Here is a 17,752-nt window from a genome sequence, read left to right as displayed (position 1 = left end):
GACTGAAGCCCACCGTCAATGAACTGATTGGGCCTGATCAGTGTGGATTTAGACCTGTCGAATCTGCCATGGACCAGATATTCACAGTCCTCCACATACTGAAGCAGATTTGCGAGAAGAGAATCGACCCACACCATCTATTTGTCGATTTCAAAGCCGCTTACGGCAGCACGAAAAGAAGTTGTCTCTTTGCCGGGATGTCAGAATTAGGTATCCCCGCGAAACCAATGCGCTAGAAAACTAGAGCCAAATGAATAATTTAAATGCGTGATTCTTATTCTACTTAAGAAATCCGATAGAAATCATCTCTTATATGCTCTGTCGCAATTTTTTTTTTTTGCCAGTGCTATCTATTTTGTATACCTTTCATGAGCATGAAATGGTATTATAACTTTGGTCCGATGTTTGTAAGTATCAGAACAAAAAGAGATAGACCCATGAAAATGTATACTTATATGATCAGAACGTCGAGCTGAGTTGATTTAGCCATGTCCGTCTGTCCGTCTGTCTGTCTGTTTGTATGCAATCTAGTCTCTCAGTTTTCGAGATATCCGGATCAAATTTGGTAGGTGGGTGTATTTTTATAATGTATTAATCATTTGTCGGAACCGGAAGAATCGGACCACTATAACATATAGCTCCCATACAACTGATTGTTCAGATATGAGATTTTTCATTATAACTTCTCCATTTATGCAGCTACGAACATGAAATTTTGCAATACTTGCACCCATTATCAACAGAATACTTACAGTGAAAATTACAAAGATCGGGTCACTATAACCTATAGCTCCCATACAACTGATTGTTCAGATATAAAATTTTGCGTTATAGCTCCTCCATTTATATAGCTAGGAACATGAAATTCCGCACTGTTTTCAATAATTATCAACAGAAAACTTACAGTGAAAATTAAAAAGATCGGGTAACTATAACCTATAGCTCCCATACAACTGATTGTTCAGATATGAGATTTTTCGTTATAATTCATCCATTTCTGTAGCTAGGACCATGAAATTTCGCGCTGTTTTCACTCATTATCAACAGAAGACTTACAGCGAAAATAACAAAGATCGGGTAACTATAACCTGCAGCCCCCATACAACTGATTGTTCAGATATGAGGTCTTTTATCATAACTCCTCCATTTATGCAGCTAGGAACATGAAATTTCGCACCATTTTCACTCATTATTAACAGAATACTTACAGCGGAAATAACAAGGATCGGATGACTACAACATATATCTTCCATACATCTGATTGTTCAGATATGGGATTTTACTCCTTTATTTGAACAGCTAAAACCGATAAATTTCGTAAGATATTTTATAAATAATAATACAAAGTCTACTGAGAAAATCGTCAAAATCTATGCTTTATAAGCTTTATCTCCTATAGCACTGATTGTTAAGATACCAGTTTTTGCCATATATCTCCTTTATGTACGAAACTAAACCCAATAAATTGTGTTACCGGTTTACATACCGATCACATAGCGGTGAAAATCACTTAGATTGGTGTCATATAAAGTGTATCTTCCATACCTCTGATTGTTTAGATGCGATTTTTTATATAAGTATGTAACTCCTCTATCGATGTATGCAGATGTATTCAAAAGCAGTAATCTGTCAAAGTAAAATTTGCAGATGTTCATGAAAGGTATGAAGCCTTCGGCATAGCCGAAGACAGCGCTGCTCTTACTTGTTTTTTTTCAAATACACTGTGAATAAAATTTTTTAAGGTTTTGACGAGCCGTAAGTCTAGCCGAGTATAGAAAAACTACTTTTGAATTGACACTCAAAATCTTGGCTTAGGGCTGAAACCCCATTTTCAATAGGTTCTTAACTCCATAGGCCAACTCAGGGTTAGACAACTAGAAAAATGCTGAAAATGTTCCAACCGAACCGAACCATTTTTTAAGTGATTAACGGTTGGGTTTTAATAATATATTGCTGCCAGGGCTACCAACTATCCTTTGCTATGAGGTGCCATATTGAGGATAAAAAAGTGCCAAAGTATGCCAAATAAAAAAATTACAGTTCCATTCTTTTTAATCCTTCCTATTTAGCAATAAAATAAGAATCACATTTCTAAACCAAAAATGCAATGATAAAATAAGATAAACCAGTTGAATAACCTTAGAAATTAGAAAATTTTAGTAGAGAAAAGGAGTACACGCAAAGAAATTCACAAAAATGTATTGAAATGTATTTTTTTTTTTCAAAAGTGACATTTCGGCACTTTGAGCCAAATTGAAAAATTAAGTGCATTTTGAAGTAAAATAGGGCCAAAAATAGCACGGTTTGAGTTGGCAGTCCTGATTGCCGTTCACACTTTTGCCAAGTATTTGGCCGAGATTTTACTCCCAAATGTTCTGTGCAAACCAATTTTGAACCGAACTGGTTTTTGAGTCGAACCGCCACTTTTTTCGGGCTTCGAACCGTACCACGAACCGAACCGAAAAGCACCCCAAAAAAATGGTTCGGTTCGGTTCAAAATGAAAATCCACTATAGCATTTTTTATGTTTTTTAATACACATCTTTGCCTAAAAATGCAACTCGTATGGTGAAATTGCAAAATTTGTAACTGAGCCCCTATAAAGAATGACTGAAATGTTTTCATATGGAACAAAATACTTAATAACGCCAGCAGAAAAAGACCCAAAATCGTGCGAATTTTAAAATAATTCTAACTTGCATTTAACACATTCACTAAAATAAGCTATAAAACTACATATTTCGATTTTTTTAGTTCTGATTAAAAAATTGTATACTTTGATGCAATTTTGTTGAAATTTGTAGATTTTTTCTAATTTTCGAAACAAGTTTTAAATCTGAATTTAAACATTAAATCTACAAAACAAAATTAGTCAAATATCGCAATCTTATTATTTTGACCATAGGTATACTTGTACCTTGTCAAGGCCTAGTTTAAGCTCCAACCTACCGAACATGAGGGTTTCAACATTAAGTCAACATTTTGAGTGCCAGTTCAAAATTCTGAGTATACTGATTTGTCCACTCGACTAGACTCGCGACTAGTTCAAACCTGAAAAGAGTTTATGAAATGTTATCTAATTTCGCATTGATTGCGTTGATTTTTAATAATTTTTTATTTAGGGTATTACGCATTTTCTTACATATAAAAAAAAAAATCCCACATATGTTGTATGAAAGAAAAAATTAACTTAAAACTTAAAGTTTTGTTTTAAAATTTGCAATTTGGTTGGAACTTTGCAAAATTTCCATAGTTTTTCACAAAGTATAAAACCTGGATTTATATGGTTAAAAAGAAAAATAAGCATTAAATGGACAAAAGAAAAATTGCCAAAACTTGCTAAAATGTCGCACCCCTATTTATTTTTACACCAATATACATGTAGATATTTGAATTTGATATCCGTAATAAAGCCTTTTATTTATATTTTATAGATTTGTAATATTTTTTCCAATTATTTGTATCATTTAGCACAAAAAATTAACCATTTGAACCGAACCGAACTGCGGTTCAGGGATACTTATGAACAAGTTCTTTCTAAGTCGTTCGAACCACTTAACCGAACCGCACCTATTTTTTGAAGTGATTTGCAGCCCTGGGTGTGCGTCTTGATGTTGTTACACAAATGGAGGGAGCTACAGTTTTATGCTGCCTCAGAACGGTAACTGGAGTTTATGAGAAACTTTTTCATGGGCAGAAATTCAATCAGAGGTTTGCCATTGCCTGCCAAGCCGCGGCCGCTGTTAGAAAACAACTTTTTCTAATTTAGATTTTACTCGGACCAGGGATCGAACCCAGGTCCTACGGGGTGGTAGTATGCACTTCTAATCACTCAGCCAGAATGGCCGGTTCGCTTTGGTATTTCAAAATAAAAATTATGGTTCGGTTTGAAGCCTGATCAAAGCGGGGGTTCGGCAAAAAACCGGCTCGCAGCCCTGGATAAAAGCCAAATAATTCATTTTTAATTTTATTATTAAGGTTTTCTTTATGGATAGAATAAGAATGCCTTCTTGAAGAAGAACCCTAGCGATATGCCTTTTTGTTCGATTCAATTTTATTGGGTAGTTTTTTATGTGTACATTTTTCCGGGTATACTAGAACAAGAGACGCCGCGATCTAAAAAATTTCTTGTATCTCTCTAAAGGAGTCCCTAGCCCAATGTGGCAAAGATTCCCTCGGCTTCCCTAATGAATCCTAAAAGGGCCTTGGTAGACGACTTCCTAATAACAGAGGGTTCAACCATCGAAGATTTGAAATAAATCAATATTTGTCTGGCCAAAGCCGGTAATTATGGCTGTCGAAGAGGACCAACTGAGACCACAGAATGGTTCAGGTCACGAAAAGGCAGAGTACATAGTTTGCATTAAATTATGCGAAAATATTATATTGAGATGCTTCTGAAAACATGCTTTAATATCTAGTACTAAGTAATTAAAAGTCTAACTGCAATGCAATTGTTGAATACTCTAAAAACTACAAAAAAAAAATTCAAAATCTTTTCAATAACAAACAACCGTTTATTAACGCCCACTGTTGTTTGCTGAACAGCTGCGTGCATTTATATATATTCCCTTCATTGGGTAGCTTATTCCGAGACGATGCGGAGACGCTGGGTTCACTGGACCCAACAAATGCTAAACCATGAGCAATCTCACATCTAGATGCGTTTGTTCTTCAATTTGAATACAATTATTTCAAGCGTTTTTTACGTGGGCAGTAGAGTGCAATTATGTTTTATTATTTGTTTGAATAGTGCATGTGAAGAAAGTATTTACTCAAGCATACACGAGTATTAATGCATACGCCGATTTTGTTTTGGCGTTCAGCTTCTTCGCAAATTCGTATGTACATATTTGCCATCGAAATGTCAATTAAATTATATACATATTTAATTTTCACAGATAAGCACTCAGATACATACATGTGTGAATATCCCTGAAATAAAACAAAATGTACCTATTGATCACTTACCTTGCATGGCACCACCCCAACATAGCCAGAAAAGTGCCCATTTTGCGCTGCAAAAACGTTGTAAACATTTTGGTCGAAATTTTCCCCAACCAAATGTTTTGTACGGTTCTTTGCTGCTTACAGCGTCGGGCGCGTTAGGTTCACCCATTTGCGATACTTCAACTAAATTTGAGTCAACTGCTGATAAAATGCCACAATGTGTACCGTTTTGTATTGGTTTAGAAGCAGTGGGGGTTAATAATTTATTATTGATTGGTACACAATTGTTTAATTGAATTGAAGAAGTCTCCTCTGGAGTCATTATGTATTTGAGTTACGCTAATTGAATATACAAATGCGTGCCGAGTTTGAATTCTGCGTATAAATATCATTCATATTTTTTTGCTATTTTATTTTATTTCATATATTTAATTTAGTTTTTTGTAATTTTAATTAATTTCCTTTCATACATTGAATTTCATTTTTCAATATTTTATTTATCAGTAGTTTGTTAAATTTTATTTTTATTCAATTTTATTACTTTCGATTTTTTATTTGTTACTCCAATTTGTTTCGACACTTATTTAAAAAAAAAACACGTAAAATATCACTTTACGTCAAAACAGTCCAATAAATTTACAGATCACACTTCCACCGCTCTCACGACTTGCTAATTGAAGTAACAAACTGCAACTGAACGAAGAAATTTCGGATGCTTCACTAGTCAACCGACCATTACTAACCAACAACGGAACTATTTACTTACCAACACGGTGGTAACATAATAAGCACAAACGTATTGGCAACTTGTGACATCTATACAGGAAGCAGGAAGGTGCTGCGCATCTGCAGCAAAAGTATTTAGTGAACATAACTTTACACCGCATTAAATAAATGGGAGTAAGAATAACAGCATCTGTTCGCATAACAGTCAATTAACAGTAGGCATTTTCGTAGAGCACATTTGATAAATAAATTTGCATAAAAAAGCCTTAAGTGTGTCACTAATTAATTAATACCCAAAATTAAAGGGGTTCTCTTCTGTAGAAACTGACGCCAATTGGAAATGACAAGTCTCTCTCCACCTGTTCCTCTGCTATCGCTAGCGAGTTTGGAGTTGAATACTTTCAGGGCAGGAGCATTGTGTGTCCTTTCGTACGATCTGACCAAGCCAGCAGAGCCGCTGTTTTCTAATTCGCTGGACTATGTCTATGTCCATTGACACTTTGCTTTTACATATTTAACGGCAAAGTTCCGGGAAGTAAATATAGGATTCCATTTCCATAGCAGGTGGGTGACTGGTCGATGCGGTGGGTATATAAATATTATCATTAGATTCATGTCCTTTTCAGAGCCACCACTTCTGTATTTATTTCATTTAGTTCGCTTAGACCTTCAAAGGAAATTACCTAGCATTCCCAATCCTGCACTGCGCTGAGCAATTGCATAGATGATTTACTCTTATTCTCCACGGAGTTGCAATTAAGGTTGGAAGTGTTGACCTCCAGTCAAAGCCTCTTAGCTTGAGCACCCAGTGTCCAAATGCCTGCCAAAATAGCTGTCAATGCCTACTTACTTGACACTGCGAAAAGAGTCAGATAAAATAAATCTACACTCAGAAAAATGCATCCTTATTTTAGAGTTACTGTTTTTTCTTTAATATTACGAAAAATTTACTCAATTTGAGAAGTTTTCCCTTAATTCAAGTTCATGCTAAAAATAGGACGTCATTAATTTGAGAAAGTAAATTCACTCAATATAACAAATAATCTCCTTAAATAATTTTGAATTTTGTCAGTGCTGTTAAGACAAAGTTAATTGCTTTCCTGGCAAATGTCGGCTGTGGTGTCGGTTGGAGGTGGTTAGAGTAAGGTAAGTCAATTATTTCAATTTAAATATAAATTACAAATTGTAAAATTAATTTCATATATGGAAAAACTTAAATACTCAAATACCATAAAAAATAAATTAGATAATTTTTTTTTTAATATCTACAATTTAAAAAATTTAAATAAAAAATAAATATTTAAAAAACAAATTTCCTTCTCTGGGACTCGAACCTTGCATCTCTCGACTAGCACTCCAGAGCATTGTTCTGTCGGCCATTGGAGCACCACGAGCAAAATGACATACTTATTCCTTTCACGGGGATGAAATGGAATGGCAAGTAAATTTTTCCTAAAAACTGAGGAATTATGTTTTCCTTAAACTGAGTCAAATCGTTTACTCATATTAAGGTAGCCATGTCATTGGAGGCATTTCAAGGTAACATTTCCTTAGAATAATATACTTTTTTTTCCAAGCATCAAGGAATGTTTCTTCTGAGTGTATTTGGTTATAATTATCAAATCACATATTTAGAGAAAATTATTTAGATGACGTAAGTAAACACTTTCCTCAGTGTAATATCCAATTTACTTTTACCGTTTTGGGTAATGCGAGGGCCACGAACTTTTGCTGAAACTCCAGAAATGTGAACTAGTATTTTACTATAAAGCCAGTGCCTATAGATCCGGCCATTAACTATATCAACCTTTAAGCTCACAAGGCTCTAAAATGTCCGATGATATTGATGTCCAGGCTCTAAGAATTTCCACGGCTCGCAACACATCCAAACCAACAGAGATTATGTCTTCCTTTGCAAAGATGCAGTTCTCACTGGGATTCCAAGGCTATCTAAAACGTGGTCTTTTTCGAATCTCTTGACTTCTTATTTTTCTAGTCATACTAAACTAGCAGACAGCTGAAGCCCACGCCAGAGAACTCCTCGGGAGTGTTTATAAAATATGAGCCGAGATGTTTAAGCCTTAGCCTTACGAAATAAGTGTAGCTAAAAAGACAGTTCGAGAACGCTGATACACGTCGTCATCAACCAAACAGCGGAGGTAATAAGGGTCCGAGGGAATATCATGCCACATGAGTTTCTATCGGACAGTACCCGATAAGGACTCTTAGGCCCGATGAGCTGACAAAAGTCCCATCTGTCCAGGAGCAGTCCATTGGTAGCCAAAAGAGTTTCTAGACATTCTTTGCCAGCCACATAATTTTCTGCAAATTCACCTGTGCACTAGATACCAAATAAGCCTAGCCAAGGATTTCCTGGCCATCTCGTCACAAGCTTACCGAAACTTGCCGCATGACTGTCAAAGTAGATTTTTATTTTTATGATGATGTTGGTTGATTTTTCCGGCTGGGTAGTAAGATTATTATTATTTATTTTTTTTTAATTAATTTCCGTCATCCCTTATAAGCGAAAAATTCCACTGAAGAAAAAAAATTTAACAAGGGATGACGGAAGTTTGTTCCAAAATAAATCGATTGCAAATCTTATATAAAATATAGCGTTATCAGGAGAAATAAGATTTATGATAAAGTTTCTATGTTTTGTATATATGTACATATGTACATATGTATGTATATGCTTTATACATTTTTAAAATATTGTATACAAGCACTTTATTTTTTCATTAATATCACCAAAAGTATTTTATATTATGTTCACATATAGGCTTGCAATTACTTAATTTCCCCAAATTACTTACCGGAAATCAATAGAGTTCACACTTGCTTTCATGCCCAGCGGTACCTTCAAGAGTGGAAGTGTGGCAATATAGCCATTCTCAACAATAACGTTCATGCCATACCTTTAACAATGCCCACTGATTTGCTTTGCCTTACGAAATGTCATACTGAAGCAAGAATGATAGAATACAAGATTGCGCCGATCAGAGAGGATTTTTGAGAATAACTTTTGTGTGACGTCACACTGGTGCAATTGCGAGAGAGAAATACTAAAACGTGAGCAAGAATGGAAGAAGGAGAAAAAATTTCGCAAGGAAAACGTAAACAAGTTGCACAAGTGTGACGTCATGCAAACAACGATTCTGTCAAATTCGTTAAGAGAGGAATAGCGGTCCGAGATCGGCGCAACCTTTGTATTCTCTCAATCGTGATACTGAAGTACATATGCATTAGGTTTCAGGTAACAGGTCTGCTCGATGAACGCACTAGAGTACTCTAAAACATGAAAAAGCGTTCGATAAGCAAAGTGCAATCAAAAATCAAATCAATTCAATATGACTATTGTTTTACAATATTATATTTATATACATTGATGTTTTGTCGTGTTTAACTTACTTCAGCTAACTGCTTAAATCTATTGATTTTTAATGGCAAATTAGATTATTTTGCGAGGCTGTACTTTCAAAAAGCGCTAATATCAGGAGAACACTATTTCTTAAATTATAAGGTTGAATATTCCTTATTATTCTTATATAACTTGATCGTTGAGAAGATCACTCCGCATAATATGTAGGCATGTTTAAAATCCGGTAGGAGATGTTTGGGACAAATAACAGCTCCTCTATGAGTGGGTCAAAGCTCAGTTAGTCTAGACTTAACTTAATTTAACTTACCGTAAGAAATCATCAATGATTACTCCATACGTCAAATCACGCCAGAAACGGAAATATTTCGTTTTTGTATTTTCTTTTTCAGCTCTTTGACAATGTACCGCCTAAAATGCCACATCAAAAAAAAATCATGCAAACAAATATGTTTGCGTTCATTTATTTTTAAGCAATACAAAAACGAAAATCCGGCAAGCCTGATTCTCTCACCGCTCTCAATTTCCGTAAGGCCGTAACTTAAGAATCTAAAATCTACAGCTTTTCATATAACAGGTTGGCCAAAATATTAAGTTAAGTTAAGCTTCAGAAATTAAGTCTAGACTATCTGAGCTTTTAGTGTGGCTTTGTAATCTCAGGTTATAGGATCTAGCATATTTCTTAATTTCTTCCTTGATAGTCGGTCGTTGAGGTAATGAATTGAGGTGCGTTAACAATCATTCTAAGAGTTTTCGATTAGAATCTTTGTAGTATTTCAATATTTGAGTTTTCTGCGGTACCCCACAGCTGAATACCGTAGGTCCATATCGGTTTTATGACTGTTGGGCGACCGCTGTTAAAAAAAAAAAAATCTTTTTTCTACATTTTTTTTGCTTGGATCAGGGCTTGAACCCAGGCTCTGCGGAGTGGAAGTGCGCACTGCTTACCACTAAAAGTTATAACTAATGAGTAGGCCCGAGTAGGATCTTCATGCCTTTACAATTTGGTATTTAGAGGTTCTTAGGTTCGCTCATTAAAGATTTCAAACCAGATTTCGAAAATTCAAAATCCAAATGGCGTCCGAAATTTCCAAAAATTCAAACCTGAATAACTTTTTTTTTAAATGGCTGCATTTCTTTATTCATTCTGAACGTTTGGAATAAACTTTTTTGTTTACTTATTCTTTAGAACGTTCCTGATGATATGTTAACGTATATTTCAAACGCATTCTTTTTATTCCGGCTGTGAAATGGGATTATCCGGAATGTATAAAGAAACGCAGCCAATGAGAAAACTGAAGTTTTGGAAATGAGAAATTTTGTATAAAATGAAAACATCTAAAAAAAGTGTTGAGGCCTAGATCAAATTGTTAGGGCTGAACATATAGCAAACGACCGCAAATATCCCTAATTTTTAAATACATATAATTACTAGTATTATTTCATAATTTTATCACAAATTTATTTTAGACATGTTCACTGGTATATAATAAATCAAATTTTGCTAAGCAGATATATTGGTACTCAACTAAAAATTACAGTTGATTTGACAGTTGTCAACCGAAAAAATTTGAATGTGATACAGAACTCGAGATCAGTGAGCCTTAAAATGTAGTACGTTTAATTCTTAGGAATTTTTTTTTACTTCTAGAGAAATTGACAGCACCTCCGACGTTGTAAACTCTAAATGTTTTAATTTGACGTAAAATCGTGACAGTGTGTCTAAACAGTGGCATCCTAAAAAGTATTTGCTTTTCAGAAAAATTAACAGTTTATTTGACAAAGTATTAATTTGACATAAAAGTTGTCATCAGCATGTCTTAAAACCTAAAACGATCCTGCAGTTTTATTATAATCGTAACAGCCCTTCTAATTTTTCGCGTAAAACATGGCTTCTTCGACCACTGTGCGTCGAGCAAACGAGTCGGCTTTTTCAATATCACTTTTAGCCGATTCACTGTTCTTCTTTCGTTAAGACTGGTTTTCACTATGTCAAATTCAGTGGCATTTGTCGAAAACACATTGTCAAGTGGGATCAGAAAGCGGTTTATCGATTGATTTGGATCAGGATAGGTCTTTAGTCGTGTACATGCGCTGCGAAATCGGCTGTCTGTCAGTTTTTGACGCACAATATCATCGGTAAAGGTATGGATAAAGGAGATAAAGTTTTGTCAAAGTATGTCGCCAAATTTTGGCGTCAAAATATGATATAGTGAAAACCAGTCTTTACTGCAGAAGCATCAAGACTGCTCAAATAGCGTGTAATTTGAGCGCTATGCTCGTTGCTTAAAACCTCTTTAAGATCTTGAGTGAGTTTATTAAACCGTTTCTTGTGAATCGCGAGTGTACTGCCACCTTATTCTTGCGAGTCGTTTTTCTTTTATACGGTGTTCACATGAGGCGACTTTGCAGGCAATTTTAGAGGCGATTAGTTGAAATAAAAGTTGGCTGCACCTTAATTTCATTGTACCTAAGCGACTAGTTGAAAGGCCGTTCAAATAAGGCGATTGTTACTTTCAACTAAAAGTTGCCTTTAAAATCGTCCCATGTGAACACTGTATTAGCTTAACATTAACTGCCACCGAGATTGTGGTAAGATTTTTGTTGTGCAGTGATGGGGTCGGGTTCCAATCGGCTTGTTGCAGACAGTTGTTAAAGCGTTCAATTGCTTCAGTTATATCCTCGTTAGTTTTAAGAGCTACTTTCAAGTCAAGAGTGTTCCAATATGTTTTGCGGTTGCGTAGCTCAGGGGTTCCCAAACTTTTAAGATGATGGAACCCTTACTAAACACCTTTCATTTTATGGAACCCCACTTTAAATTACTACAAATCAAAAGCAATGCAATTTAAATATGAATCAAACCTTTTACTAGGAACAGTATACATACTTTAAATTTTAATGTTAAAAATGAAATAGTTTATTAATTATTACTTTATAGTTCGATATAATGGCTGAAAGCTGTATTCGCATTTCTGGGGTAGCATCAAATTTCCATCTGAATTTTTGTTTGTACAAGTGTAAGATTACATTGTGACAAAAGAAAGAAAAGTTAACACTTACCCAAAACTCATTCAGAGACACAGATTCAATTGTGCATTTCATTGTCGAAGTACTCTGAAGATCTATGAATGCTTCGTAAATTGATTTTGTACCAAACCGATATTACTACTACCATCCGAAAAATAGTCTGATAAAGATTTCACGCGATTTACCAAATGCCCAGTTATGAAATATGACATTTCTTTTGGCAATTCATCGCGTTCCTTGCAGAAAGTTGTATAAAAGGGGGAAACATTCAATGCTTTTCTTTTCCACACAGGTAATCCAGAAATTAAATTTTCTTTTAAAGGATGATAATATGCCTCTCGCCAAGAAAACGGTTATTGAGTTTCCATGCAAAACCGTGGTAATTTCCCTGATCTTTCCAAAAATGTTATAAGCCGGATATAATAATAATAATACTTTTCGCTTACACCTCAATGTTTGGCCGAGCTTCTCCAATTTGTGGTGTTCACCTTGATGTCAATAAAAAGGTTTTACGTCGCCTTCGAAATACTCTCGGAGGTTCTCCATTGCCTGCCGAGAGGCGATGCTGTTAAGAAAAAAACTTTGGGTTCCGCGGAACCTATTTTAGGAAGCTCTGGTGTAGCTTGAAATGTGTAGGTTTTGTTTGCACTAGGTGCTATGCCTTCCGGCTTTATGCCTTTTGTTATGGATTTTGTTTCTGTCGGTGGGCCAGTGAGGGTGGGAGTAGATTAACTTTCCTTATAGCGAATTGTAACCAACGCCCTTAGGGAGGTACCTATAAGACGAGAGCTCCAGCAGGTGTGTTTAGCATTATAGTCAACTCGGTGAAATGACTCACAATTTTTCATTGGGCGAAATTAATTGATTTCGATGCGAAATTAATAGCGAGCGTGAAATCAAGGCAGTGTGAATATTAGGATTTGCCATATTATGGATCTCGTTAGGGATGGTATAAACTTTCATTTACTGCTGGTTGCATCAAATACATAGAACTTTGTAGCGCTGGTTCCCCTTCAAAGATGAGCACTTCTTCTGGGATGGAATCCGTAAACTACCTGATGGATGAACAAAACCCATAGCTCCCAATGGCGCATATTTCGATTAGTACCACTATGTTGTTGTTTTTTTTTACCTGGATATAGATCATCAAATGTGCACTTCTGCTGAATAGTTACCGAGTACTTCAGACTAGGAAAATTTGCATTGTACTTGGCTTACAGTAAAGTGAGTAGATTAAAAAAAAAAAAAATTCAAAAAATATCTTATCTCTTAGCACGCTCTTAAACACTGTGCTAGTTAACATTAACTGTCAACTCTGAAATCAATGTTATGGACAGCTCTGTAGGAAAACATTAACATAAGCCACCCACGCTCAACACTCAACAATCAATGGAATATGAGAGTAATAAAGCGGACGGGTGTGGGCTTAAATGTAGTTGACATTAAAAAGATTGGGGTAGTAAAATGTAAACAAATAAATGGCACATTCATTCATACGTGCGGCGATGTACATAAGTGTTCACACATTTATTACGCAGTCAATGCATTTGTATGCATGTGTGTATGTATGTTTATAATTGACAACTACCCGCCACGCGAATACCGATGAATATTTCGCTGTGCTGTACCGTCATACCCTCTGGCATTGACACCGCCTCTTGATGCGGCATATTTTGTATTTTGTTGACCTTCTTCAGCAGTATTGAATATACTTTTAAATGGGCATCGGCAACTGTTGCATACCACAACTGCGAAAATATGCATATTCCCTCAATACAATCTCCATTTCGACTGCATACATATTCGACGCATTCACTCGATCGGCTTATCAGCAACGCTTACGGCCGACCGTGCGCTACTTCAATATTTGACTCCTCTCACAATTTTGTGTACAAATAAATAAAATACCAATGTTGAAACGTGCACGCGAATATTAATTTCTGTTTACCCCTCCTTTTTGAGTTTTTCTTTTATGAGTATTTATTTCTTTCAAATTTTTTTTTTGCAATTTAATTTTGTAAAAATTTTAACACAATAAATGCTTTCTGTGTTGGCTGTCAGGCCTTCTGTACGTTAATGGGCATAATTTGTGCCGGACGTGGCCGTTAATGGAGATGACACTAAGTAGAATATTATTCTTGTCTTGTCGAACCCAAATTCAAATGCACCGTAATACGCGTCCCTAAGTTTTGAAAGAAATAAGACTGAAAAACTATCATTTGGAAATAATAATAATAACTGTAATTTTTTAAATCTTTGCTCGTAAAATCATACCTGACACTTAATACCGTTCGCCCAGCGGTTGAAATTTAACCACTAAATTTAAGGGGAATTGAATTGAGTTCAGGCGAGGTGAGTTTAGATAAGTTCAGTTCAGATTAGGCTGAGTTGAGCTGAGGTGAGATTAGTTGAGGTATTGTATTGTCTTTTCTTTATTTCTCAATATATCTTCACAACTTTGCTAAATATTATATACGTATGCTAGACTTAAATGAGAAAATAATTAATGACATCTGATGTTCGTTGAAAAAACAGAAGTGATGGCATTTCCTTCATAATATATTATCAAGGTGAGTTGAGGTGAAATAACATTAGTCGATGTGGATTGAGGTGAACCAAGGGGAGTTTATGTGAGGTGAGTTGTGATGATTTGAAGTGAGCTCTGGTGAGTTGAGGTGAAATTACCAGAAACAGAAACCAGTGATAGTTAATGTGACCAACTATTTCATAGCTCAAAGAAGTACAGGTTAGGTTGGGTTAGGTTAACGCCACGAGCCGATTACCAAATTTCGAATGCGGCTAATTTCGATCCCTGAGAGCTCAGTGTTACTTCAGAAGAGCGAGCCAAAATCCTTCCATCTTAGCCTTGCGAAGGTTGGACAGTCTAAAAGAAAGTGTGGAGATGATTTCACTTCATCTTCCTCTTGACAGCTGATACAAAAGGGATTAGTTGAAATTTCTAGTCTTACCGAGTGAATATCAATCGCGTAATGGCCTGTCAGAACCCCCTTCACTAGCTCTTGAGAGGTAAGGCGTAACGATGAGTCACTCGTGTCTTGCCAGAAGTATGAATGTGCAAATTTATCAGTTTTGAGGTATTGGATTGACTTGATTAACCTTTCGATTCCGATTCCGACTCAGATAAATGAAATTAAACAATTAAAAAAGTCTAAGTTCGGGCAAAGCCGAACATTAAATACCCGCCGCATGTATTATATATAGGTATTTCCCCTTTCCGAAAACTAGCGTAACATGGTAAGCAGAGTGATTTTACCCTTATTTCAAACATCTTCGATAGTATGTTTAGTTGGACTTACTGAAATAAACTTATATAGTTTATAAGTTGGCGATACCATGCCCAATTTAAAAGATTCCACAATAATGCTATATTCGTCGAAATATCGAAGTTTCAGCATTTCCGAAACTTACCGTTACATGAAAAGTGTGCGCTTTTTAGTCCAATTTCAATAATTTTCAACGTTTTGTTTTAATAGTCATCAGTGGGAGGTGCCACCCCCACTTCCCAAAAATGTGTTTAAATGTATTTTTTTCTAAAGATTTATTGCAAACATCAACTTTGAATAATTTAGCTTCAGTTTTTACTGAAGAAGATTTCGTATTTCTGTATATTACCGGTATATGAGATGTGGGCGTGGTTATTGTCCGATTTTAAAAATTGTCAGCCGTTCGGTATGTTGTAACAAGGCCAAGAACTGTTCCGAGTTTGGGATAAATTGGTGGAGCGGTTACCAAGATATGCACATGTAATCACAACTGGACATCGCTGCGCCCATTTTCCAAAAGTTTATAATATTCTTATTTTTCGTCTAAAAATTGTTGTAAATATCTATTTTACTAAAATATCGCAGTTCTGAAAATTACCGTTATATTGGAGGTAGGCGTGATTATTTTCCTCGGGTATAAACATCCGATTCCGGTTCTGGTAAACTCACTACCGTAACATCCCTAGTATACAGAGTTTCCTAGACCACCCCTCCGCCCCCTCTAAAAGGTTGGGAAATGTTTAAAAAAAAAAAATAAATTACCTTCTAAATCGGGTATGCTCTTTTTTTGGTGGTATTACCGACTACCGAAAGTGGGTCAAATTGCTTGGCGGTCCATTTTTTCAAATTAGATATATGTACATGTTTTTACTACAGATTCGGATTCGAAGTATAAAAATACGTAGCTTTTGTGTGAAACCTTCGAATTTTAGCTCATCCTGGGCTCCTGTTGAAAAGTGTTGAAAAGGCACTTCTGAGAAAAAATATTCAAATAAAATTTCGGTATTTTTGTCAACAGAATCTCAATCTGTAATAAATAGATGTATATCTTATTTGAAAAATGGACTTCCGGTTAGTTTAACACCCTTCCGGTCCAAACCGAAAAAAGTTTCCGACAAAAGGTATGCACTTTTACGGGCAGAATTCGAATCTGTGGCAAAAATATATATATCCTATTGAAATAAATGGACTTCCGGTCAGTTTAACCCACCAGCAGTTGGTAATACGACCAAAAGATAGAGCATCCTCGACTTGGTAATTCAAATTTTTTTTCGTTTTCCAATAAAAACATTTTCACTCAATTAAGAAGGCCAGGGCGGGTTAAAGTTCGAAGGTCATTTATAATCCGAACCTGTAGTAAAAACATGTATATCTCATTTGAAAATTTCGAAACCGGAAGTCGGTAATACCACCAAGAGATAGAGCATCCCCGATTTAGTAGGTCAAATTTTTTCTACAGAAAACCATTTCCCTCCATTTTAGGGGGATTGACGGGTGGTTTAGAACGCCCTGTATATGAGGCGTTCCCTACCAAAATGGATGGGGTTCACACTTCATATGTTTGATTTGTTTGAAATTTTTAGGGTTGATGGACAAACATAAATAAAGGTATCCGCAAACCTATGCGATTCTGTCGGTGCGAATCTGTTCCGACAAAATTTACAACAATGCCGACCATAGTTTTAAATGAGGAACCACACACTTATACAATTTTTTTCTGCAGCGATTTATCGCATCGAGAATCGCATAGGCATGTGGATGCCTTAAATATGAAATTTGAGCTTCATTAATAGGTACATTTTTAAAAACTTTACAGCACAAAAAAAACGATTTAATAGTTTTCCAAATATCTCAAGAACGGGGCGAGGAAAAAATGAAAACAAAAATCACACATACACACATAAAAATTCTCTATGAAAAGAAATATATTTTAAATTCTTTTTTCTTGAAAAATTTTTCACATAAAAATTTTTTTTATAAAAAAAATTAGTTTTTGAAAATATGCCCGCTCAAAAAAAATTGAAAAAAATCACAATGATAGCTCTGAGTATTGCGCAATATTTAAGTATAGTATTACGGGGTGCACTCTACAATAATTTGAGTTATGATTTTTTATACACCGAAGTTGAGTAACTAGTAGTACTATACTTAAATATTACGCAATACTCAGAGCTGCCATTGTGATTTTTTCAATTTTTTTTTTTTGAGATGGCATATTTTCAAAAACTAATTTTTTGTATCAAAAAATTTTTATGTGAAAAATTTTTTAAGAAAAAAAAATTTTTAAATATGTCGTTTCATAGAGAATTTTGATGTGTGTATGTGTGATTTTTTTTTAATTTTTCTTTCTTGTCCCGTTCTCGAGATGTTTGGAAAACTATTAAATC

At 35.3% G+C, this 17,752-nt stretch overlaps 2 protein-coding genes across 5 annotated transcripts in view; both read right to left on the bottom strand.

The window, feature by feature from the left end:
- Positions 1–5,368, bottom strand: part of LOC118735432 (solute carrier organic anion transporter family member 4A1) — a 41,007-nt gene extending 35,639 nt beyond the window's left edge. Inside the window, exon 1 of the mRNA XM_036465172.1 lies at positions 4,971–5,368. Within this exon, the coding sequence (XP_036321065.1) occupies positions 4,971–5,271 (301 nt within the window). The 5' untranslated portion in view covers positions 5,272–5,368. The remainder of the gene's footprint in view (positions 1–4,970) is intronic.
- Positions 1–17,752, bottom strand: part of LOC118735430 (serine-rich adhesin for platelets) — a 130,340-nt gene that overhangs the window by 43,373 nt on the left and 69,215 nt on the right. The window lies entirely within an intron of this gene.

Source organism: Rhagoletis pomonella, unplaced genomic scaffold (genome assembly GCF_013731165.1).
Source record: "Rhagoletis pomonella isolate Grant_MI unplaced genomic scaffold, Rhpom_1.0 Rhpom_scaffold_00003, whole genome shotgun sequence".
In the NCBI taxonomy this organism is placed as follows: domain Eukaryota; kingdom Metazoa; phylum Arthropoda; class Insecta; order Diptera; family Tephritidae; genus Rhagoletis; species Rhagoletis pomonella.
This window is presented reverse-complemented; position numbering and strand designations above follow the sequence as displayed.